General features: G+C 46.1%; 3 protein-coding genes and 1 long non-coding RNA gene across 4 annotated transcripts in view; 2 read left to right on the forward strand and 2 right to left on the reverse strand.

Annotated features, from left to right (window-relative positions):
* LOC131109275 (thrombospondin-2-like) overlaps positions 1 to 7411 on the forward strand; it is a 10106-nt gene extending 2695 nt beyond the window's left edge. The window contains exons 3-21 of the mRNA XM_078788772.1: positions 4 to 140; positions 650 to 814; positions 1431 to 1524; positions 1617 to 1790; positions 2029 to 2205; positions 2272 to 2445; positions 2804 to 2934; positions 2996 to 3130; positions 3202 to 3420; positions 3489 to 3596; positions 3681 to 3840; positions 4322 to 4440; positions 4493 to 4727; positions 4796 to 5023; positions 5081 to 5211; positions 5403 to 5543; positions 5622 to 5719; positions 6412 to 6551; positions 6642 to 7411. Coding sequence (XP_078644898.1) covers positions 4 to 140; positions 650 to 814; positions 1431 to 1524; positions 1617 to 1790; positions 2029 to 2205; positions 2272 to 2445; positions 2804 to 2934; positions 2996 to 3130; positions 3202 to 3420; positions 3489 to 3596; positions 3681 to 3840; positions 4322 to 4440; positions 4493 to 4727; positions 4796 to 5023; positions 5081 to 5211; positions 5403 to 5543; positions 5622 to 5719; positions 6412 to 6551; positions 6642 to 6649 — 2774 coding nt within the window. The 3' untranslated portion in view covers positions 6650 to 7411. The remainder of the gene's footprint in view (positions 1 to 3; positions 141 to 649; positions 815 to 1430; positions 1525 to 1616; positions 1791 to 2028; positions 2206 to 2271; positions 2446 to 2803; positions 2935 to 2995; positions 3131 to 3201; positions 3421 to 3488; positions 3597 to 3680; positions 3841 to 4321; positions 4441 to 4492; positions 4728 to 4795; positions 5024 to 5080; positions 5212 to 5402; positions 5544 to 5621; positions 5720 to 6411; positions 6552 to 6641) is intronic.
* On the reverse strand, positions 2697 to 9738 carry LOC144895258 (uncharacterized). The gene is made up of 3 exons (XR_013625754.1): positions 9179 to 9738; positions 7918 to 8226; positions 2697 to 3386 (listed from the first exon to the last, which is right to left on the reverse strand). It is a non-coding gene; the product is annotated as an uncharacterized LOC144895258 (long non-coding RNA).
* On the forward strand, positions 7610 to 12247 carry LOC131109277 (potassium channel subfamily K member 1-like). Its single transcript, XM_058061075.2, has 3 exons — positions 7610 to 8170; positions 9202 to 9606; positions 10416 to 12247. The coding sequence occupies exons 1-3, from the start codon at positions 7843 to 7845 to the stop codon at positions 10721 to 10723; spliced, it is 1041 nt and encodes a 346-aa protein (XP_057917058.2). The 5' UTR covers positions 7610 to 7842; the 3' UTR covers positions 10724 to 12247.
* entpd1 (ectonucleoside triphosphate diphosphohydrolase 1) lies at positions 11168 to 24003 on the reverse strand. Its single transcript, XM_058061072.2, has 12 exons — positions 23916 to 24003; positions 23426 to 23665; positions 22554 to 22625; positions 15764 to 15891; positions 14784 to 14901; positions 13849 to 13999; positions 13546 to 13705; positions 13252 to 13455; positions 12406 to 12663; positions 11966 to 12079; positions 11764 to 11901; positions 11168 to 11675 (listed from the first exon to the last, which is right to left on the reverse strand). The coding sequence occupies exons 2-12, from the start codon at positions 23469 to 23471 to the stop codon at positions 11460 to 11462; spliced, it is 1605 nt and encodes a 534-aa protein (XP_057917055.2). The 5' UTR covers positions 23472 to 23665; positions 23916 to 24003; the 3' UTR covers positions 11168 to 11459.
* Positions 24004 to 24312: the final 309 nt, after the last annotated feature.

A 24312-nucleotide genomic window follows, 5' to 3' on the forward strand; every position in this document is an offset into this window, starting at 1 on the left:
CAGGCGTGTGTGGCGAGGGGGTCGCCAACCTGACATCGGCGGTGTGTCGCCACCCGTGTGAGGATATGTCGCAGATGCTCACCGACATCCACGACATGCGTCTCATCACCGGAAACCTGCTTGAAGACCTGGACAGACTGGTGAGACAAATGAGTGCTGATTAGCTCCGCCATGGGGGGTCTGCCCAATCAATCGGAGCACCCATATTTAATATATTATGTAATTATTATCTCTCATCTTGGTCCCATGACTCAATTATTATCTGCTTTGCGTGTTTGAGATGAGTAAAAAAGGTCTATAGAATGGTCTACAGAATAGACAGGAATCCTGTGACAAGGGTTCAAGCCTTGGTGGTGGTCTGCCCTCCCTGGGTGTTCTTGTTGTAGTCACTGGGAGTTACAGCCTCAGCAAAAACACTGAAATCCTGTCTGGTAACATCTCAATGCTCTGATAGAAGATGCCAAGCTGAGGTTTGTGAAGAAATGGATGCGGCCGTGCAAATGGAACATGTATTAACATCCTCCTCCTGGCACCAAATGCCGCCACTGCTGTTTGGAAAAAAAGAATGGCGACGGTGTTGCCTTTCTGGCCGCACATTCTGACAGCAAACATCTATGAAGTCATGTTCATTTTGTTTTGGTCTCCTCAGATGAGAGAAAATGGCGACATGCGTGTAGCTCTGGCTGGACTTGACGGCATCAACGACGAACACCATCCAAGCAGAGATGGCGAGGTGGTGTGTGTGCAGGACGGACGGGCGTACGAGCACGGCGAGGACTGGGATGTGGACAGCTGCACGTCCTGCGCCTGCCAGGTCCACGCATGCACACGCACACTCAATCATGTTTTGATGTGACAGTGGAAAAGTGGCGCACAAATACTTGGAGTTAGGACACTACTACATTTAACAGTATATACCCCCTTATTGTACTGCATATATGAGATATATGAGATGGGGAAGACCGGGGTTTGAATCCTGCGAATGCGTGGCTTTTCTCCGGGTACTCCTGGCTGGCGACTAATAATTCAAATTATTTTTGAATTAATTGATTTAATTAAATTATTGTTTTATTTTCCCTAAAATTCAAAGTTAATAATTTGGTTGTAGTAAGGTCGGTTAGGTAATAATACTAATCCAAAATATACAAGTTTCCGCTTTGTGTGCTAAATAAGCTAACTAAAATAAGTATGGTCAATTAAAGACAGCATTTGGCTGGATGACAAAGGCTGGATTTGTAGCCATCGACTGAAACTAGTGGCCTCTGTTATATACTGTAGTACATCCACTACATATTGGTTGAGTGTATTTCCTTCCTGAGTGTTCTTATTATTCCTGTCATGACCTCATTCCTCAAGTCAACATCTGGCCATAACCCATTTACACAGATTTCTTTCCACTTAGCGCATGAATACTTTTTCCTTTGGTCTAGTATGGAAGGGTGCTGTGTCATCAGGCGTCCTGTTCTGCGGTGTCCTGCATCAATCCGTCCTTCATGGAGGGGGAGTGCTGCCCCGTCTGCCTGAGTGAGTCACCACATCAAATCATTCAGCAACGTCAAAGTGGAAAAGCGCGCCTGGCTAACAACGCCCACGTACGTGTGGTTGTGGATGTGAAGACAAAGCAGATGGCTGGTCGCCGTGGTCCGAGTGGACCGAGTGGACCGAGTGCTCGGCGACCTGCGGCCGTGGAGGGCAGCGAAGGGGCCGATCCTGCAACGGCGACGTGGCGTCCTGTACCGGGCCGTCGGTTCAAACCCGCAGCTGCACCCTGATCAAGTGCGAGGGCGACGGTACGGTCTTGTAACGCACATGGACTGTTTATTTGTCTTCCTGTTTGATTGACGGAGCACGTGTTGTCCAAGGACTTTGTTTCTGCCAGCGCTCCACAAGTGGGCCAACGTTTTGAACCTCGCTCAAAATGGATTTTAGAGATGGCGAGACACTAATTGGAACCATGTTTTTGCTCTCCAACTGTATACACAACGCTGAGAGGATGTGACGTGTGGACAACTCTGCTTTCATGTTCAGCGCCAAGTGACGGGAACTGGGGGATGTGGTCCCCTTGGTCTCCATGCACCACCACATGTGGACGGGGGAACATCACGCGGGTCAGACTGTGCGACCATCCGCCACCACGGAAGGGAGGCAGAGGGTGCGAGGGCGCAGCCTTGGAGATGCAACCTTGCAACAACACGCTCTGCCCAGGTTGGTACTGACCATCCCAAAGTGATTACAAGACGGGATGAGAAGTCACATGGTGTGTTTGTGCAGTTGCGGGAGGCTGGACGGCCTGGTCGGACTGGGGTCTGTGCTCAAAGTCATGTGGGGGAGGCCTTCTGAGTCGGCGGAGGAAGTGTTCCGACCCTGCCCCACAGTATGGTGGGAGGCCATGTGCTGGAGACACGACAGACTACGAGGCCTGCAATAAGCAAGCATGTCCTTTGGGTAGGCTCAAACCTCCGTAGCCTAGACTGACCTTTACAGTCACGTAGTACCACTTCAGACATTTGACCCCAAGTACCCCCGACCTGGACATCTCAAAAACTAACCTTAGAATTCATTCATTTTCTACCGCTTATCCTCACGAGGGTGGCGGGGCTGCAAGATCATAATGTTACAACTTACATTTTCATTCATATTTCAGCCTTATGCTATTAAAATGACATTATTTTTGAGGTGTCTGCATAGTATGACGATGGCCATTGGAGACCTACACAGAGGTCCAAAAAAGGCCAGCATTGGTAGTCCAGTGAACGGCATCGTGCAACATCTCTGGGCACTGTGTGTCATTGTGCGTTTTCAGACGCGTGTTTGCTGTTGAGTCCGTGCTTTCCCGGCGTGGCGTGCTCCTCGCAAGGCGATGGCGCATGGCGATGTGGACATTGCCCGGCGGGTTCCCACGGCAACGGCACTCATTGTGAAGATGACAACGAGGTAAAGCGAGTAAAATAAATCTGATGTGCGTGCCGCACCAACACGTTGTGTGTGTCTGCAGTGCGATGTGGCGGGCGTGTGCGTTACCCGGTGCGTTAACACAGACCCCGGCTTCTTCTGTCAGCCGTGTCCTCCTCGTTACAAAGGCAACCAGCCCTTCGGTCTGGGGCTGGAGGAGGCCCAAAGGAACCGGCAGGCAGGTTTGGACCTTCTCCGATGACCTTTTCCTGACGGTTGAGATGTAACGTCTGTCCACTGCGGCTGCAGGTGTGCGAGCCCTACAACCCGTGTAAAGACAACACGCACACATGCCACCATCATGCCAACTGTGTGTACCTGGGCCTGGCGTCACAGGTCTTGTACAAGTGCGTGTGCGCCGTAGGGTTTGCGGGCAACGGTTTTCTCTGTGGTGAAGACGGCGATTTGGATGGCTGGCCCAACAGCAGACTGCCCTGCAACAGGAATACGTCGTATCACTGTCAAACAGTACAAGCAACTAGCTTTATTATTTGCCCTTCTGGGGGGCGGTGACTAACTACGGAGTCCTGCTGCAGGACAACTGCCCCACAGTGCCAAACTCCGGACAGGAGGACCTGGACGGGGACGGGCAAGGCGACGCCTGCGATCCCGATGACGACAATGATGACATCGTGGATGAACAGGTGCTTTACTCAGTGGTTCCCTTTCACGCTGCACCAATGCTACAACCAATGCTACATGGCTACACGCTAATGTGTGTTTCGCAGGACAACTGCCCACTGGTGTACAACCCTCGACAGTTCGATGGCGACCAGGATGGCGTCGGGGACCGCTGTGACAACTGTCCCTTTGATAGCAACTCCCTGCAGACGGATACGGATGGAAACGGCGAGGGGGACGCTTGCAGTATTGACATTGATGGAGATGGTAGGAAGTGTCAGACAGGAAGTGAGCCCATCCTTTACATTTCAGCAATCATCTTATTTCAGGCTGTCAAACTCTATATATAAATATATATTAGGGCTTTCAAAGTGGAACGCAAGTTTCTTTGTATTTTGATGTTATACGGGCTGCTGTAAACGTGGAAGTCCTCGGGAGCGCTTGGGAGTGTGAGCAGTCGCAGCTCGAGGAGGGCCGGGGGTGGACCGTTTGTGTCAGAAGCAGGAAGTCCGTGTAAGCACTGCAAAAAGAGGTGCGGAATACGGAAGATGTAGAAATAAGGACCTGGCAGGAGAGGAGGCCCCAACGTGAAGAACAACGTAAACATGTAGGAACCCATACCATAGAAAAACAACAAATAAAGCATCTCATTGGTAATGCATATCAAGACCAGACTGGCTCAACACACAATTCTACTTTTTGGACAGTAATGATCATGTGATCGCAATGGTTGCTCATTTGTTTCCAGAGGTCCCAAATGATGGAGACAACTGTCCACTTGTCTACAACACTGACCAGAGAGACACAGACATGGACGGCGTTGGGGACCAGTGTGACAACTGTCCCCTTCTCCACAACCCACAGCAGGTAAGGACCACGCCCAGCCGACGTACGCAAATACGTGACCGCTATTTTGCAGCGGGACTCCGACAGCGACCTGGTGGGCGATATGTGCGACGACAACGAGGACATCGACGAGGACGGTCACCAGAACTCTGTGGACAACTGTCCCTACGTGGCCAACAGCAACCAGGCCGATCACGACCGGGATGGCAAAGGGGACGCCTGCGACCACGACGACGACAACGATGGCATGCCCGACGACAGGGACAACTGCAGGCTGGTGGCCAATCAGGAGCAGGCAGACGCTCATGGTTAGCTTTGGGAGACATCTTCACCTTCCTGTCAACAAACAACCCTTTCCTCCATGTTTGTTTCTCAGGGGACGGCACCGGAGACGCCTGCTTTGATGACTTTGACAAGGACAGCATTCCAGACGCGCTAGATCCGTGTCCTCTCAACCAAGACATCAAGTACACGGACTTTCGGAAGTTTCAAGTGGTTCTGTTGGACCCTAAAGGCACCGCCCAGTCTGACCCGCTGTGGGTGATCCGTAGCCAAGGCACGGAGCTGCTCCAGACAACCAACTCGGACCCTGGCATAGCTTTGGGTAAACGTCATCAAATTCCCGCTCAATAAATGTTGATAATCACCAACGTTCCGACAGGATACGACAAGTTCAACGCGGTGGACTTCAGCGTGACCTTTTACGTCAACACCAACCGGGATGACGACTACGCCGGCATCGTCTTCAGCTATCAGTCCAGCCGACGCTTCTACGTTGTTATGTGGAAACAGGTTTGCTCTCTAGAAAGGCCAGTGGAATATGCTGGACATCAAGATACCCATGATCAAGATACTCCAATATTCATTTTGCAGTTCAAGCACCACTCTGGATGAATTATATCTGCTGCTTCAACCCTGAGCAACGTTAGCTGCATGAAGACTATTTCAACAATGTCCAACTCTGGCTTACTTCCACTCCTCAGGTGTCTCAGGCCTACTGGGAAAAGAAACCCTTGAAGGCTTTCGGGACGGCGGGTGTCTCCATTAAACTGGTCAACTCCACCACAGGACCGGGGGAATATTTGCGCAATGCTCTGTGGCACACCGGGAACACTCGAAACCAGGCATGAGTCAACTCCTGGTTTCCATGGAAAGATCTAATCTACTTGTCTCAAGCGTTTCGTTTTTTTGGTCTGTCTCAGGTGCGAACGTTGTGGCACGATCCCAACAAAACAGGCTGGAAGGACTACACGGCCTACCGCATGCACCTCATCCACAGACCCAAAACTGGGTTCATCAGGTGATGTCGTCACGGTTCGCTGTCAGCTCTCGACATGAAGGCAATGTGATAGTGATTAGTCGGCGTTTAGGAAACATCCTTGACACGTGAACAGGATATGTTCAAAGCTCAAACTTCCACTACTTGGCCGGCTTCTCATGTTTATTTGGGGGGGGGGGGTGGAGCTGTCACTCAGCGTGATGATGAAAGTGGATGGCGTCCAAATTTTTAAAGCTGGAAAAACAACGTCCTGTCTCTCTCACACAATCTGCCCTCATGTCCTCCTTCACTACATCCATAAAGCTCCTCTTTGGTCTTCCTCCACGCCTCCTACCTGGCAGCATCCTTCTACCAATATATTGACTATCTCAGTCTCAAGGCCTCTAACATGTAATGTCCCTCTGATGTACTCCTTCTTGATCCTATCCATCCTGGTCACTCCCAATGTGAACCCGCATGGGATGTTCTTAATCCGGCCCGCTGGGCATTCAACAGACGGCAATGCTGGTAAAAAATACACAATCCATAGGAAACCATGACGCCCCCCAGAGGCACTGAGTCGTACCGCAGGTCAAAATGTTAATAATATCTTGTGACTTGACCAGGAAATATCAACAATTATTTGATAAAAATAGTCATGTTTGCACAAATGGGTCCATTAACGACATTTCAGGTTAACAACCAAACTGCTAATGGCTGTGCTTGGACAACAGGGTGGTGGTGTACGAGGGCAGGCACATTCTGGCGGATTCGGGCGGCGTGTATGATGACACCCTGGCCGGGGGCCGACTGGGGCTTTTTGTCTTCTCTCAGGAACACGTGCTCTTCTCTGACCTCAGATACGAGTGCAGAGGTAAAGAAATCCGTCGTGCCTGCTCGCTCCTTCCGTGTTTGTCTATGTGATGACATCTTTTTCTCATATTTTGCCTTTTTCTGTCTTCAGACACCTGAAATGTTGAAGAATCTACCGGCACTCGGAGACTAGGCCGCCTAAGAAAAGGATACATCCTCTTCTTTCTCTGCTTTTTATGGATTTGAAGCCATTTGATGTATTTTAACTCGGCCTGTCAATTGATTTCAATATTTAATTGCGAATAATAATTATACTACAGTAAATGTTATTTGATTACAATACTGTAACTATTAGTTAGAAATCAACCAGTTTTTGTAAGTTTAATGCGAGCGGCGATTTGTCATACTTTGTTTGACCTTTGACCTTGACGGATGGGGAGGCACAGCACCTCGAGGGAAACAAAGACAAATGTTTACAAACCCGCTAAACTAACTTCAGTTATGTTTAAAGACTGGATGACTTTAACGGCCAACAGTGAGAAAGAAAGAGTACGATATACTGTATGCTCCAGAGATATGGGGGGGGGTGTCTTTCTACTGTATGATATTCCATGTATGATATTCCATTTGGTCACATGAGGGATTGGTGATGGAAATGAGCTAAAAGCTAATCTGGGGCACTTACTGATTCTACATGAGTACGTCAACTGCACACTGTCCATAAACTATGATTACAATGTAAATATATTACTTTGAAAAATATGTCGTGGTTCCATAACTGTTTACGCAAACATATTGGAAACGTTTTTGTGTGTGTTTTTTTTTACATTAGCGCTTGTCTAATGAAGTGGCCGGTGACTGTCAACAGGGTATCTACTGCCATCTAGTGGTCACTCCGTGACTTTCACCCGCTAATGTGGAATGAAGTCAATATCAAATACAGGTATACATATTTCTCTTTTTAATTCAGCGTATGTAGGTAGGTGCATCCAATGCAGTACGTCTGACATGACCTACAGTTGGGGGGGGCAAACATTGCCGTGTAGTGCTTATAAACCAGTTAAACCAGTTCATGCGGAAGGCGTGTACACGTGACCTAAGCAGTATAAAAAGTATCAATACCGAACTAAAAGAAGTATAAGCGATGAGTAAAAAGGTGACTTTAAACAGCTAAATGACGAATATTTTTTTCGTGTTGTGTCGCCATTAAAAAAAACCTGTTGGCGAGATCCACCTGTCCAGGTGTGTGACGTCACCGCCTCCTCCGACAAACGAAGGAGGAAGAAGCCGCCACTAAAGCGCTCACGGTCGCCACTGGTGACTCGGTCGGGTTTAAAAGTAAGAGGGCCGCCATGGAGGTCTGCCTGGCCTCGCGTCACCGATCGGCGCTCAACTTCGCGGTGATGGTGCTCGTCTACGCCGCCTACCTCCTCGTCGGCGCCGGGGTCTTCTCCGCCATCGAGCTGCCCTACGAGATCCGGCTGCGGGACGAGCTGGAGGCCTCTCATCGGGACTTCCTCGGCAACAACACCTGCGTGTCGGAAGCGCGTCTCCGGGAGCTGCTGGTGCGAGTCCTGGAGGCCAACAACTACGGCGTGTCCGTCATGAGTGGACGCGGCCACCGGAACTGGGACTTCATGTCCTCCTTGTTCTTCACCAGCACCGTCCTCACCACCACAGGTTCGTCCCCAGGAGAGGAGGGGTGGGGTGGGGTGGGGTGGGGTAGACCGAGGTGCCTGTCCGGAAGAAAGTTGGTGGCAGTTGATTGATTGATCGTTAAATACATTACAGTACCTACCTTGGTTAGCGAAGGTCCTCCAAGGTACACGTGTAATGTAATGTAATGTAATGTAACGTAATGTAACGTAACGTAACGTAACGTAATGTAACGGCTGTGTCCTGTAGTACTTGATGGGAGAACCAGTGGACATACAGTACTTTTTATTTCAGCCACTCTACTCATCTTTAATTGAACTAAACAAAAAGAAGCACTGCACTGTTGCTAGGTTACCAGTGTAATAGCACCATCAACCCATCCGTGCCTACCACTCTTAGTCTGGAACCCGGTTCTCAGGTGGTTCAGTTTTGCCACGCCCTCTGAAACCATGAGCCATCCCAAACTTCTTTCAGGTCTCACTTCCAAATGCACAAACCTCGTGATCTGAAACTTTGGCATGGTTTAACACCGCAATGCAACATTAGAACTACAGAAACGTGGAAAAAGCATCCTAGGTCCTGAAGGTTACTACACGTTGTATCCTAAAGCTTAGGACTCCACTGAGATGTTTGTTCTACTTATTCATCCCAGTTGAGAGTGCTATTGGATTCCACAGTGTTAGAGGTCATCTGGCCTATTAAGTATCAAGGCTACTTCAACTTCTAAGAGTCCACCCAGATAGAATACACGGTACTCCTAACGATAGTGGAAACACACAATAGGCCGCCATTTTGTCTACTTTTTATAGGCTTTTCTTATTTCTTCACAAATGTACCACATTATGCTAATTACGGAACTACAAAGTCTTGATTTGTACCATTTCCAGCCCAGAAAAGTTTATGAACTGGAAGTAAATCAAGAATAAAGGCAGCAAAATTTGGACTTTGTACAATAATGTAGTATTATCTTGATCTGGTCAAAGATATTAGTATGCAAACAAACAAGTTGTCCTAGTATTTGTGTGTTTTTACCGTGTACTTCCTTGTGTGTGTAGGGTACGGCCATACGGTTCCTCTGTCAGACGAAGGAAAGGCCTTCTGCATAATCTACTCCCTCGTGGGCATCCCGGCTACCCTCTTCTTCCTCTCGGCAGTGGTGCAAAGGATCATGGTCCCGGTGACCCGCCGGCCCCTCTCCTACTTTCCCCGCAGGTGGGCCATGTCCAAGTCCAAGTTCGCCGTGGTGCACGCCTCCATCCTGGCCGTGGTGGTGACCTTGCTGCTGCTCGTCATTCCCTCCTGGATCTTCTTCACCCTGGAGAAGGACTGGAACTTTCTGGAGTCCCTCTACTTCTGCTTCATCTCCTTAACCACCATCGGTCTCGGAGACTACGTCCCAGGGGAGACGCACAGCACTGAGGAAAACCCGTACCAGCAGTTCTACAAGCTGCTCATTACTGGTAAGACGTTCTTTCTCCTGTCCAAAGTCATGAACTGGAATTGATCAGTTCCAAGGTCAAACCTCGTCCACAGGTTGGTGTAGCAAACATCCAATATTTCAACAGTGCTGGGGTTCAATATTGGCTTCTTTGTGTAAATGCTCAAATGATTATCAAACGTGTCTGGAATCAAACCCGGGGTTAAGATGCTCTTCCTAGAAAAGGGTAGGAACATTTACTTGGTAGCCAACAATGCCCAAAGGCGGAAATATTTTTTGTACCTTATGTGGCGTCTCAAGATCAAAATTAGTGAACATTTTCAAGACCGGTCCATGAGTGGACGCAAAGGTACAGGTACAGCAAGGTTCACTTCTATCTCGCCGTCTTCTTCTTCGTCTTGTTTTGATTGGCGCCAAAGCAACTTGTGGTGGACATCAGAGCTTCAGAGCTTGGGGGAGGGCAGAGAATGTATTTGGCTTACAGCCACGCCCATAGAGAAGCCTGCTCCTCTGTGACGTCACAAAGGAACAGTTTTGCCACGCCCTCTAAAAAGGAGTGCTTCGAGCCATCCCAAACGTCTTTCAGGGCTCACTTCCAAACTAAAAACCTCCTGATCTGAAAGTTCAACACCAGAATACAACAATAACTACATTTGTAGGTCGGAAAAGTGGAAAAGCACAATAGGTCCCCTTTCATTTGATGAAGTGCTCTTCTATGGGGATTCCAGACACGACTCCAGGAGACGTCCACCCCTTAAAACTTGTCATATTACACTTGGTACATCCAACAACACGCCAGCCGTATCGGTCACATGACTTGTATCTTGGTAGTGTACCTGCTGCTGGGCCTGGTGTGCGTCCTGGTGCTGATGGAGACGTGCGTGGAGCTGCCCCAGATGAGGCGCCTCAGGCAGAGGTTCTATCTGGAGGGAATCCGGGAGCTGGACGCCGAGACGGCCAACATCATCGAGCGGGAGCACGCCGCCGCCGCCGCCCCGCCCATCAGCTACCACTCGGCAGGCATTCCGTCCGTGTCGGAGCAGGCCGCCTCCATGCGGGCATCGTACACGCCGGCCTCGGGGTCCTCCAGCCTGCACAGCAAACTGGGCCGAGCTTGCAAGAGCGAAGAAGCGCTTTGAGAACAAACATGGCTGCCTGCTGTCGGGCCAAGACTCTTCTACGGTTAAAGCAGGATATGCTCTTTTATTAGGACATTTTGTTTGTTCTCCCTTGTTGATGCATTCCTTGCAGATAAGAGTAGGACCGGGAATGCGGAGGAAGGGCTGGAAAGTTTCCACTTCCTGCCAGAAAGTGTGATAACGTTCACACCAGTTGCCATTTAGCTTCCACTTACTGTTAGCAGCCAAATACTAGAGACGCCTCTCTGTGTGTACTTCTACACTACATTGGCTGTGGGTGGAGTGCAGACCTCCGCCAAGGCCAAAATGGCCGCTCAGCTCCTGTAAGTATATTCAGTTCATCACTACAAGTGCAGGGTTACCAATCTTTGGGGGAAATGTTACGTTTTTTAGCACAACAACAAATTATGAGGTCATGTTATTGTTTCATAAATACTAAACGGCTTCAATTGGTGCAAATTTATTTACAATGTGGGTGTTTGAACACCAGAGGGCAGCACATCCTCTTTTTTCCACAACCAATTTACAAGCCAGCCAAAGCTAAAGTGTGTATTATATTTCATATACAGTACCATGCTCATCTTGATGGCCTTCAAATAGATTTAAAAAATGGGACAAAATGAAAATAGAATGTATCATCCATGATAGGAATGTGTATAAATGTACATTAAAGTTGCCGTGCAGACCCAGACTGATGCATCACCTTTAGGCGATGGTGCTCTCCTTTAGCTCGTGTTTATACGATTTGTGCCGGCGGGGGCGGCTTGGTGCAGAGAGGCCTGAAGGAGTGTATGCAGACCAGTAAGATGGAGAACAGCATCAAGGCCATGATGGTGACGATGGCCACGTAGCCGGCGTAGGGCAGGGGGGGCGTGTCGGGAGCCTCTGCGGGAATCATGTTGGTCAGGTTCAACATGTAGCCCAGAGTCCAGCCAGCGTCGCTTCCTTTTATCTGAGATAACGGGCCCAAAGCAACCACAGAAAGCCAAGTTGAGAAGGTAAATAATGAACGTATGAGGAGCGGAGCATCTGGTGCTGACCTGCTGTAGATACTTGATGGTGGAGTAGGTATCTGAGGTGAAGTTGTATCCGTCTGTGAGCAGCGTGATGAGGTAGGTTCCAGCGAAACAGTACCCTACTAAATACTTCAACTTAATGCCGGGGTTCTGCTGCTTCACCTGCAATAAAAACACGAGTGCTTCACTGCACCACGGAGACACGTCCATCAATGTGATCCCCGACCTGCTCCCAAGGTGTAGCGCAGAAGCTGGCTATCCTCTCCTTGACCGTATCCAGAGGGATGGATGTGTCGGTGAGGTTGAGGAAGCTCATGGCGTAGTAGTAGGCGGAGAAGGCCTACAGCAGCATCAAGGAGGCGAAAACAAAGATCCACAATTAACACCAAGAGTCAGTTTGTCCTTCATCACTCAGTGTACTTCCTCAAACATCAATGCTGTGAAGGAGGATGTGGAAGAACAAAAACGGGAGTGTGTGTACAGAGTTAGTTAGTTTATTTATGTGCAGAAGACGTAATGTAATATTTTTGTGTTTAATAAATCAATATGGGCCAAATTTGTCTTCTTCAGTTTTGCCACTTTAAGAATAAAGCGTCATACACCAAGTTCACATTAGACGGATCAACTATGAGGTAATAATACGATACATTGATAGTCCACACTCACCCCGAACAGCCCCTGCAGAGGAGGCTGGTAGACCCCGTTGAAGGAGCATTGGCTGTATTTACACTGACTGGAGTCAAAGAGGTTCCGTACAATCTCCTGGCATTGTTGGAAGTTTCCCATGCCGCTGTGTCGGAACACCGGCGGGGCTCCTTGGGGCTTCCTGTCCGACACGCAGGGGCTGTCGTACAGGGTCGAGTACTCCTTTGTTTCGCTGTAACCCGGATGGAAACACGGGTCGGATACCGCCTGAGGACTCGCCTGCCGGACAGACGCACGACAAGGTCAAGGAGGATGGAAAAGATGCTGGAATGGTTGGAACAATCATTGGATTTGACCACAACAATGCTTTTTTTTTAACGTACGCATTCATAGCCTTGGTTTTTCTCCAGCCAGGCCAGGGGAATTTACTATCCGCTCAGTTCCAAAGAGTAACAGGTAGGCCTTTTATTTGACATAATAAATATACTGAGTCCAGGGTGGACCCCCCCTCTCTCTTAGGGACTCACCCTGGGACACATTCTCTCACATACTCTATACTGGTCAGTAGGTGTCAGTATTGTTACTGTCATGTTTGGTGAGACAAACAAGCACCAGACTTTTATTGCAGGTTTGAATTTTCTCACAAAATGCAAAATGCAAATAATCCTAAATAAAAACACAGGCTTCTGTTGCAGCCCTAAACTCAACTCTGAACCCCTGATGTCACTTCCTGTCTGCCCCCACTCAACAATGTCTTAATTCTTCTTATTATGTCTACTATATTGGAGAACACCAGTGTAAATATAACTATAGGGGTGTTAGTTCATGTTGAGAGAGCTCTAATGTTGAGTGGTGTACCTGGTGTACCTGGGTCTGGTGGGCCAGCGCCATCTTCAGCGCTTGGTCCTTCCCGTAGCACAGGAAGCTGTGCGTGTAAAGGTTGTAGTCGTTCCCGTAGAGACGGAAGGTCACTGAGTTGTCGGGTGACTCAGAGCCGTCGAATATTTTGGACACAAAGCTAATCTGGGTGGATGCCCCGCCGAGGTCCAGAGCCCCTGTGGTCTTCAGGCCCTGCACCCCCCACACACAAAGGCATGAAAGGCTAAGTGCAGCGGGGGCTGGCTACTATTAAAACCTGCAGAATGAGACGAGCGATGGAACCTGCTTGAGGCGGTCATCCAGGTAGTTGACCGTCACCCAGCCGAAGGCACCCTCCTCCTGGCCGCTGAGGATCCTGGCACCTTGGTAGGAGAAGGGGAACCTCTGGAGGGTCTCTGAGACGGACTTGAAGACCTCCTCGGATGCGGAGCTGTTGGCCTTCCTGCACGCACACACACACACCTCATATACTCATGAGCAATATTAATATGGCATCTGGCTAGTAACAAGTAGATATCGGCGTCTCCTGGATATAGGAGAGCGTAAATCAGCACATTAGCGATATTGATCTTATCCAGGTCTTACTCCAGCAATCTCATCCCGGCCGTGGCTCCGAGGTAAAGCGGAGTCTCAGCGTGTCTTTTCCTGGGTATATTCTCCTCCACCTCCTGCATGCATGCTCTCAGGGACTCCCCGGCCTTCCAGGGCGTCGCTGAATAGCTGGAGATACCTGGACCTTCAGCAAAGACATTCATGCAAAGTTGGTGGGATACAGCAGGAGACAAACATAACGCAGGCTGATTCTTTAGGATGCAAATGCAAATGTATGACTATTTTGTTTTGATGTACAGGGTGATTGAAAGTAACTCCCCATTTGAAAAATACTTTTATATATTTTTCTCAATTTTTTGTGTATATGCCATGATGTATGGGAATTAAATCTAAGGTATGTTCAAATTGAATCTATAAATGAAATCAATGGCAATGGCAAATACGAGTTAAAGGTAAAAAAATCTCTGAACCTTCTAAACACATCAAATGCAGTAATATTTGAATGTGAAAAACCATATGGAGAGTGCAATGATGCACTCATGTAGAGTTTTTTTCCCTAAGCATGGATCCAAACATCTTGCTAGCAAATGCTTTCGTCTGTAGTTTTACTACTTGTGTAAAAAACTTGATGGAAGCAAGAAAAGAGGAATTAAAGCCACTATCAACTTGCACCGTGGATATGATATAAGCTAATCATACGGCGCCATTTCTCCAATCTTAACGTTTTTGGAAGTTTTTTTGGCACTTTGCTAGTTAGTTAGCATGCTAGCATGCTACTACTTAAAGCAATCCCATAGCCTGCTCAAAAGTGCTGCGTAATGGTAAACAAAGAATCATATTTTATGTGTATGGGGCTCTCAGGATGGGAAAAAAGAGCATTTTGAAAGTTCCAAACAGGCTTCTATGCTGGAACTACACAAATATGAATATATGAATATGAATATTGGATCCTACATGGCGGATCCTACCTTTGACGTTGCAGGAGTGCTTCTGTTCAGCTCTTCCCGTGTTGTTGTCCTTCTCTGCAGGCCACTGGTAGACAAACACGGTGGTGTGGGAGGAGCCGGCGTCCAGTACGATGCCATACTGGCAAGAAAAAAAACAAAAACGGCATTTTGATAAGGGCGATGTGTTTTTACATTGACTGAGCATGTGCAAACACGGCAATAGCTTGTTTAGCATAGCTGGGATGTGTTTACTAAACTGGAGATGCTAATCTTTAACAGCTGTGTGTTAAGAACAACTAGCTTACTTTTTTATGCACTTCTTAAACACAAACACCCAAGTACTACTGCAGTACACACTGAACACCTGAAAAATCTTGCATCCGAAAAAAATGCATCCCAAAGTGGGAAAAATGGAAAAAAGACCAGCAGGGTACAAAATACAAGGCAAAAAGCAGTTAAACCACTCCTGGGCGGATAGATCATGTCTTCTTTCGCGTTCTTTAAATGTGAATACCTTTTTATTAAAGTATAACCCCACTCACCGTGCTTCCTCGTTACGTCCTTCCACATCCTTCCCAAGACAAAGACAGTCTTTCAGTGTTTTTTCTCTCTCGCTAGAATCAACTTAACTCCACAATAGGAGAGAGCATGTTTGGTGAAGTTTTAAAGCGGGAAAAACAGCCACAAGGTGCATTTTATAAGAAGTGTGCCTGCTACTTTCCAATAGAAATATACGCTGCACAGCAACCAGGAAGTGAAAAGAGTCTTGAGGAGGCGGGATGCACAAATCCAAGGAAGTACAGCTGGAATAGGTGGAGATTCTGGAAGATCTACAAAGTTTTATGTGCGGGTTATTGTGTGGAGCTGCTCTGTAGGAGTCCACAATTCAATACAAAGGGTGGACATCCATACCTACGGCCAATTAGGAGTGGCCAATTAATCATAAAATCCTGACTCCCATATTCCTGTCAGCAGTGAGTGAAGCCACCTGCAGGTCCTACCTTGTACTTCTGAATGAGGGGTATGTTCTGGACCACCAGTACTGTCACCAGGGCGACCACGGCAATGACGCCCACGACGGCGATGATGACGGTCACCGACATGTTCCAGGGGTTCTTGTCTTTCATCTCTGCCAGCGAGTGGGCGGATGGCGGCAGGCAGACAGACAGACAGGAAGGAAGGAGGCGGGGGGTTCAAAGGAGAAGGAAAAGAAAGAGGAAGAATGTTGTCAGAGTGGATTGCATACAGATGTGTGCAAGGACAACACGTGTCCAACTGGCACGTCTGAACTGGGACGTTTGCCCAGCGATGCGGCACACATGGACTGGTGCTCTAGTGGTCCAGCCTGGTCCCCGTCGTCCTTTCTAGTAATTCATCAAGAAGTGGCGTCACACATGAGGGCATGATGATTGAAAACACGTTGACACACATTCCTGTTTGATTGTATAAAGCCAACAAATATTTGGCAACAATCATAAACATTCAATCAGCTTTTCATGAGCGGAAAGCATACACTTTTATTAGCTTATAGGAAAAAAAGCATCCTGAAAAGAAGAATGTTGTATTACATATCTGGGGGTTTAGAAGGACAACCTTTTTGGGTGAGGATTAGATTTGATAATGTTATTATTAAAACATTAATTTATATATCATTTTTTTCTAGTAATCCAATAAATAAAAGGAGTTTTTTGGACCAATTATGACATGTATTGTATTTTATTGCATGAAAATATAGTATATAAAAAACTATTGCTCACACAAAAAATGATAAAGAATGTCATAAGTTGTAGGGAAAAATACACCTATTTATTTGGCTAAAAATACAAAAAAATACATAAAAGTAAAAGCAGGAAAAACTACTTTGATTTACTGGGTTTAGTCGATTTTCCTGCCAAAAAAAATCAACATCTGAAAAGTGAACATGCTTTCCGAATAGGATTGCTTACAAAAAGGCATGTGCAATTAGTAAATGAATTGTATACTTTTATGATACTAAATAAAGTGAGTATTTCTTTGCCTGATAGATGAATAAATGACTATATGAATGATAAGTGGCAGGCTTTGAGAGTGTATGGACGATGTCATTTCTTGTGGTGTGTTTAAGTGTATCCGTCCATCCTTCCATCCATCTTCTATGCTAGGATGATGGATGATAGATGATGGATGATGGAGCCTATTCCAGCCGACCATGGTGGCTGATAGACGAGGTGGTCAATCACTGTGCAGACAGCCAACCATTCACTCTCACAGTCATACCTATGGACAACGGAGATTTGAAGCCAAAGCACCTGACTGTGTAGCCAACATGTGAACCACTAGTCCACCGTGCAGCCCTGTTAAGTATGAAGATAGGCAAATATGAAATCGTGTCATTTAATAAGTGACTTAGTGGGTAAAACAACTACTGTACTATGGTGTTAGCAGACGAGGGACACCATTATTCACTGCTTTTCTACTGAAGTCCAACCAAGGAAGCCTGAAGGAGGGGCTTCATTCCATTGCAAAGTGGTCCCGGTGGTCTCACTTGTCTTTCCGTGGAAGTCACTTGGACATTTTTTTCATTCCATCAACGGTAGGATCATTAAACAACCTGGAAACACCGTGACAGATTTCCTTTCAAGCAGTGGACTTGGGGCTTTTCCACTGTTTGCTGATGGGGAACACACACGTGCACACGCACGCACGCACACACACACACGCACACACACACACACACACATGTGGCTGTAGTGGAGTGTTTACATAAGGATGTACCAGGTTAAAGGTATCTATACAATCTCCAGCATGTTGCAAGCCATGGAAAGCCGTGGAAGCCAATGAGACGGAGCGGAGACGTACCTGTGTTGCCTGCCGCATGGAGGAGGCGGGGCCAAGCGAGGAGGAAAGGAGGGAGGAAAGATAAGACCAAGGTGTCTGCAGAAACCCCTTCCAGGATTAGAAGCCAGTGGTTTATGTGTGAAACTTTGCCGTGACCTCCCCCCAACCTTTCTACCCCACCCCGCCCACACGGGGCCCACCAGCGAGGCCGGTCACCATGGCGATGCCTCCACATGCCAGCCAATGAGAGCCACCGTGCGCTCTCTCTCTTCATTCCACACAGGAAGTGGGGACTCCCTTGTTTGGTTCTTTGTTTATCACTACAGACCACTATGATGTCATCCCTGTGACGGATCGGAATCCCCTGCTCTTCCCTCTCTCCCTGTGTGTGTGTGAGTGTGTGTGTGTGTGTGTGTGTGTGAGTGTGTGTGTGTGTGTGAGAGAGTGTCTCAAAACGTGACTTGGATGCTAATTTGTGGAGCCATTCATAAAAGCACTTCTTTGTTTTCCAACTTTGGTTCCTCAAGACATTCAAGGTGAATTCTGTCCGAGAGGGCACCGTCTACTTTGCCTGCATATTCAGATGCTTATATTATTATATCATGTTATTATTATTATTATTATTATGTTAGCATACTATGTCTTATTCTAACACTACCAATTTGGTCTTAGTTTATTATTGGAATTTTATGAGGGAAAACCTTTAGAAAAATATGTATTTGCTATAAATCAATATTTTATACAAATATATCAATGTATTATTCTGAGACTACCGTTTTTAATTTGTTATTAGGATTTGATGAGGGGGAAACATTTTTTACCAATAATTTTCTTTCTATGACTTCACGTAATTCATGGTTGTTTGTCTATATGTGCCCAGGGATTGGCTGGCCACCAGTCCAGGGTGGACCCCACCTGGACCCCACCTGTAGCCCACCTCCCCCAGGGAGGATAAGTGGTATAGAAAATGGATGGATGGAAGCTCAAGGTCAGGCTTTGGAGTGTGATGCTCTAAATAGGTCACTTAAAGGCTATAAATAAAAACAAAAGTTTGCGTTACCCCCCCCCCCCCGCCTAGCAGCAAAAGTGAAGCCAGGTGTGCCCCACATTTTCTTCTTTCTGCAAGCGTGATGCTGCTATAGTTTTGTAGTTTTGTCTACCCGCCTGCTGGGAACCAATCATACAAAGCGATGCATCAAAGTCTCTTACAAATAGCCAAAGACTGACGCAAGTGGAGCTTTCACAATAAAGGGGGGGGGGGGGGGAGAGTCATTTAAGGTTAGGTCCCTAATTCAAGACAGGAGTGATGGATGGATATGAGAGCCCTTGTCTAAATATGAACATAATCATTACCACTTTTGTCAAGTGGAAGTCAACAACAATTACCTGAGGATCAGGAAGCACCGTAATAAACATACGAGCTAACAAGTTAACTCATCCATCCATCCATTTTCTATGCCGCTAAGTCATGACACCTTCCCATCCACTAGAAGGAACACCACCACCATAGCGCTACATTGCTAGCTTTAATGGTTTGATGAACATCAATATTCATAAGTAAATAAATACAAGGCATTAAGAAGACCATTGAAAATGTGAATGTAATATTCTACATTGGCCACTTGGTGTCAGTCATGGCTTGGTGAGACAAGTCTTATTGCAGTTTGAAATGATCTCATAACACACATAATATTAATAATAACATAATCATCATCATAATGCAGCCATAAGCCACGACAAGCAAGTTTCGACGGAGCAAGTTTCAAGTCAAGTATGTGATTGGTTGTTCAGACCAGTAAGTGCAGGACGGAGGAACTACCAGGAAAGAGGAAGCGGAGATCTGCTGAGCCAGTCCCAAATCCCCAAGACCCGGGTCAGAGTGTGTCACAAGGGGCGTTTGAAGGTTACAACAGGTCGCAGTAGCCGCCATGTGTACTCCGGAGCGACTTATAGTCCACAAAATACAATAAGATTTTTTTTTTATTATTATTTTTTGTTTCACCTCGATATTTTTTTCCCTCCATACATATTTTTATCCATACGCAGATGTAACATGTAGTTATGCAAAACCAATAGTTTTTTTACTTTAGTTACTTTAGTTTAACGTATCATGCATTACTTTTTAAAAAATTTTTTATGCATTTCAGTTATGAACTGTGCAGAGCTACTTTTCCTGTGTTCATTTTGGATTGATCAGCAAAAACAAAAATGGACTCCAACTGTTCATTTTCATTGATAATGTGACAAAGTCCTTATCCACTAGGTTCATCTGTCAGACAATGTGCCTTCATCACACAAGTGTTTGTGTGTGTGTGCACCGTCTTGTGTACACACACACAAACACACAAACACACACAGTATGCACCTGTTAGAGCCACCCACATGCACTAATAAGCTACAAGGGCTGAAGCAACAAGTCCTCCACCAAGACAAGTCATCTTACCTTTTGGTGAAGACATGGCCTCAGCAGACACGATGCTCTACTAGTCTTCTTCTACGTCTTAACCCTACGTCTTCACCTCTCTCTCAACTCACTTCCTCTTCCTCCCTCTCACATCCATGCTCTCCTTCGCTCTCGCTCACTCTGAGTGTGTGTGTGTGTGTGTGTGTGTGTGTTGGTTCCTCTGGCATGCACTTGCTTATGAAGAACAGCCTCCTCCTCCTCTTCCTCCTCTTCCTCCTCTTCCTCCTCTCTTGCTCATCATTTCCTCAACTTTCTCCCCTCCCTCGCTCTTTGCTTTGCCCAGGAAAAGTGGATCTAACGTACGCCCATAGACTTATACCAATGTCATACTCCTTAAGTTCCGCCTCCTTTGAAATCAACTCTAGAGCCATTATGTAATAGCATTGACTGCGGCCTCATGGGAAAAACCTTGATTTCAGGGCCACTTCAAGGACCTGACAATTGTGTGTGTTGTGTTCACATACTGTGCTACTGTACTATTTCTGGCAACAATGATGGTCTTTGTGTGGAAGCACCACCACCACTTAAGGGGATTCTGTTCTTGGCCACCTGACCACCTGACCACCTGACCGGACTGATATGTACATCATATCTTACATGATATGCACTTCATATCTTACATGATATGCACTTCATATCTTACATGATATGCACATCATATCTTACATGATATGTACTTCATATCTTACATGATATGCACATCAAGACAACAAGCCTTTTCTCTCCCACGAAATGAGCATGAATTCTGCCTAGCAACAAGGGCAAAATTAATCTCTGGACAGTTCTGTTGAACTATATTCTTATTTTATTGAAGTTTTTATGAATGTTATAATATTGAATGTGCCTCCCCCGCATGCACCTGTGTATTACACCACTAAATATTCCCTAAGACAGTCCTTTCTTTGCACACGGCTCTTGTGATGAACAATAAGGAGCAAACAAGCCCGAGGAGAGTCCAAATATTTGATGGGAGGTGTCGCATTTGAAGGCTTTATATTTGAGTGAATGGTCTTTGCTTAAGCGCAATCAAACCAGCCAATGAAACAGTCTATTTATCTAACAGGACGCAATCAATCCAGCCAATGAAACAGTCTATTTATCCAACAGGACGCAACCTATTTGTGAACAAATAGGAAATACTAGGAGTCAGTTAAATACAATAAATACACTAACCATGTTATTGGGATAAGAGTTAAAACATGAACCTTTTCTTTCAGAGCGTGTTTCTTGAAGGCATCGTGAGATGATTTGTGAGGCATTCACTTGAATGAAATAGCACTGCCATAACAATATTTCATGATCCACAAGCCTCACTTAAAACCCTTGCTAGCACATCCATCATGTGACCTCACCAGCCGCCATGCCGCCTGCCGTCAAATAAAGAGATTTACACAACAAAAGGATGGATGGCGTTTTCATCAAGACAGGAGGCCTCCGCCATAAGCCATATGTTTACCCATATATTATCCATAGGCTCGCTTTACAGTGCAGTGTACACATATATATATATATATATATATATATATACATATATATATATATTATATATCATACGTACATACACACACACATACACACCATGGTCCGTCTTTTGTCTATGTACTGTTATAAGACAAAGGTGGGCCGCGGACATTTTTTAGATTTTCAAGCAGGTCCTGAATTGGTCAAGTTTGGGACCCCCTGATCTACAGCATAAAAGGAGACCATCCGCCATTAACGCTAACGGTTGCTAACGACCACTTCCCTCTGAAGACATTTTGATTGAAGCTTAAACTGCTTAAATGTGTTGCGGTGATGTTGAAATCCCAACCTTCTTACTGCTGAGTGGTTAAAAATATCATTATACAATACAGACACTGTTCAAATAACCCGCAGGGAAAACATTTAGTGTCAACTAAAGTGGAAAGAAGCTATTTTTAGTCCGTCTGTGATATCATATCACAATATTACAAGCTCGTTGGCCCAAAAAAAAAAACCCTCACAGTTCTCCGCTTACTTAATATGAATGTTTCCAACTGAGGAAATATCATCCTGTAAAACCGGCTGATGAGTAAACGTTGATGTAAGCCAAAAGTAATGATATTTAGAGTGATTCGTTTGAATCTTACGCTGTGAAAAAAGGCATATTCAGTACGTTAAACTAGTTTATCTGCTTCCTCTTTGGCAGAGCATCCTCTTAAGTTCCTGAAAGTGGAGCGTGGTAGGATGATGACAGTAATGTACTTTGTGGCACTTTAACCCCCCCCTAAAAGCTGACAAACGCAATTAAGGTGTCTTTGTTGTTCCCGGGAACCAGCGGAGGATCCCAAATGGCAGCTTCCATTATTCTGGGAAGACTTTTTCACAAGATGCATACTTGACCAGAACGCCTGAACGGCATCACATGTACAAGTCAACGGAAAACCTCGGGAAGGACATAAAGTTAAAGATAGAATGGAGGGGGGGGGGGGGGGTCAGTCACAACCGCTAGATTGATACATAATTCATACGACCTCAGGACACATGCTGACCTTTTGTTAGCGGAGGCCGGTTGCCGCTCAGGCTGTGGAGCGTTACCGTGGCAATGAGGTCCCTGAGGAAATCTGAGGAGAGTGGGGAGAAGAAAAGACCACAATGACGCTTTGACTACTCTGGAGTGTCTGCAAGATAAGACATAGGATTGTTTGCCACCAAAATACGATCTGAAAATGGTTTTAGGAGCTCATTTTAAATTTGGCAAAAACAAGAGGGACAATTGGCACCAAGAGAAAGTGAAATGCTTTCACTTAAAGGCGACCTATTATGCTTTTTCCACGTTTCTGACCTATAAATGTAGTTAGAATCTTCTTATGTTAAAGATCATGAGGTTTGAGCATTTGGGTTAGGGGCCCTGACAGAAGTTTGGGATGGCTCAAAAACGCTCGGTATGAGGAGGTGTGGTAAAACCGTTCCTTTGTGATGTCACAGAGGGCCGGACTTCCTTATGTATAAACTCTCTGCTCTCCACCAAGCGCTGCTCTGCTGTTTACTTGCTAGCAATGCTTAGAAATGTTTCCAATTCCTAAAGACGCCACCATCGGACACAAGTGGTTGAAGTTCCTGATTCCTTACCAGCAAAAGAAATGCATTTGAATCTGTCAACGGCATTTAATACTGGACTGTTTCGTGGACATGGGCAAGTATGGAGCTGGACTAGCCTACAAACTTGCTAAAGTCCAACGCCTTTCCAACGTTACTTGGTCGTGTGGAAGAGTCAGAGGAGCAAGCAGTACGTAACAGTTTCCCAACTGTGTTTATTTTGTGAAAGGCATCGAACCAAAGGGCTTGTCTGTGTAGCATGATAGCTCTACCTGAGAAAACACATTCCATTTTACCAATGCTGGAGAAAACCTAAGCCACTTACCAACGGGAGACATCTTGAAGTAACCTCCGCTGTCATTCGGGTACATGATAGCCTCTGGAGGCGCACAGAGCTCGGCTGGTTCCGACGCTTCTTACCGGAGCTCCGCCTGGTCGACGCGGCTTCCAGCGGTACTTCGGGCCCAGTTTGAGGACCCGCTAGCTCGGGTTAGCGCCAGGATTTCCAGGCAGGAAACCCAAGTCCAGGCGCTTTATTCCAGCTGCTAAGTGCCTGTCCACCTGTCTGTGGGGAGTATAGCGGTGCTTGTTGTGTCCAAATCAATAAATAAGACGATGCTGTCAATGCGAATAAAAGTGTAAATACATAAAATGAAGTGACAAGATAAAGCAGCTCATCAAATATGTGGTTAAAGTTACGATGCTAACTTGCTAATCGGCTCAAATGATTAAGTTTCATTCATGTTCATGTTAAAGGTTAAATAACTGTTAATACTGTTCATTTGGATCTGAAAATAAATTATTTCTTTACTCACCAACTATATGTGCTTTCTTAAGTTTTTCTTCTTCTTCTTATTATTATTATTGCATTTATTTATTACTGATTGATTTTCTTTATTCGTGGTTTTATTTTTCATCCGGCACAAACCGGAAGTGCTTTTATCCTCTCGGCAGTGTGACCAACCACAGCAGAGTGGGCGTGCCTGGAGGCGGGCCGTGGGTGAAAAAAAAAAAAGGCCGTTTTGGCGGGAACCACTGAATGCAAAGAAGATTCTAGAACGCGTGATAACTGGCAACAAAAAAGTTTAGAATGGATTTAAAAGTGAGCATAATCTCATATAAAATCTCACAATGGCATCCCAAAAAGGAGCTTGGAATGGTTTACAATGCTATACTCTTCATCAATTCTTTTTAACGGACCAAAGTAGTTCT

Source organism: Doryrhamphus excisus, unplaced genomic scaffold, assembly GCF_037039965.1.
Source record: "Doryrhamphus excisus strain RoL-2023G ecotype Guam unplaced genomic scaffold, RoL_Dexc_Guam_v1.1 HiC_scaffold_24, whole genome shotgun sequence".
Lineage (NCBI taxonomy): Eukaryota > Metazoa > Chordata > Actinopteri > Syngnathiformes > Syngnathidae > Doryrhamphus > Doryrhamphus excisus.

Bases quoted from the DNA above. Each gene is read 5' to 3' on its own strand.
- entpd1 (XM_058061072.2), bottom strand. From the start codon at position 23,471: ATGTACCCGAATGACAGCGGAGGTTACTTCAAGATGTCTCCCGTTG. The intron at 14,902-15,763 runs GTAGGACCTGCA...TTTTCTTGCCAG, and splicing joins CCCTCATTCAGAAGTACAAG to TATGGCATCGTACTGGACGC. The intron at 12,664-13,251 runs GTACACCAGGTA...TCTGTCCGGCAG, and splicing joins CGCTGGCCCACCAGACCCAG to GCGAGTCCTCAGGCGGTATC.
- LOC131109277 (XM_058061075.2), top strand. From the start codon at position 7,843: ATGGAGGTCTGCCTGGCCTCGCGTCACCGATCGGCGCTCAACTTCGCG. The intron at 8,171-9,201 runs GTTCGTCCCCAG...TTGTGTGTGTAG, and splicing joins CACCGTCCTCACCACCACAG to GGTACGGCCATACGGTTCCT. The intron at 9,607-10,415 runs GTAAGACGTTCT...GTATCTTGGTAG, and splicing joins CTACAAGCTGCTCATTACTG to TGTACCTGCTGCTGGGCCTG.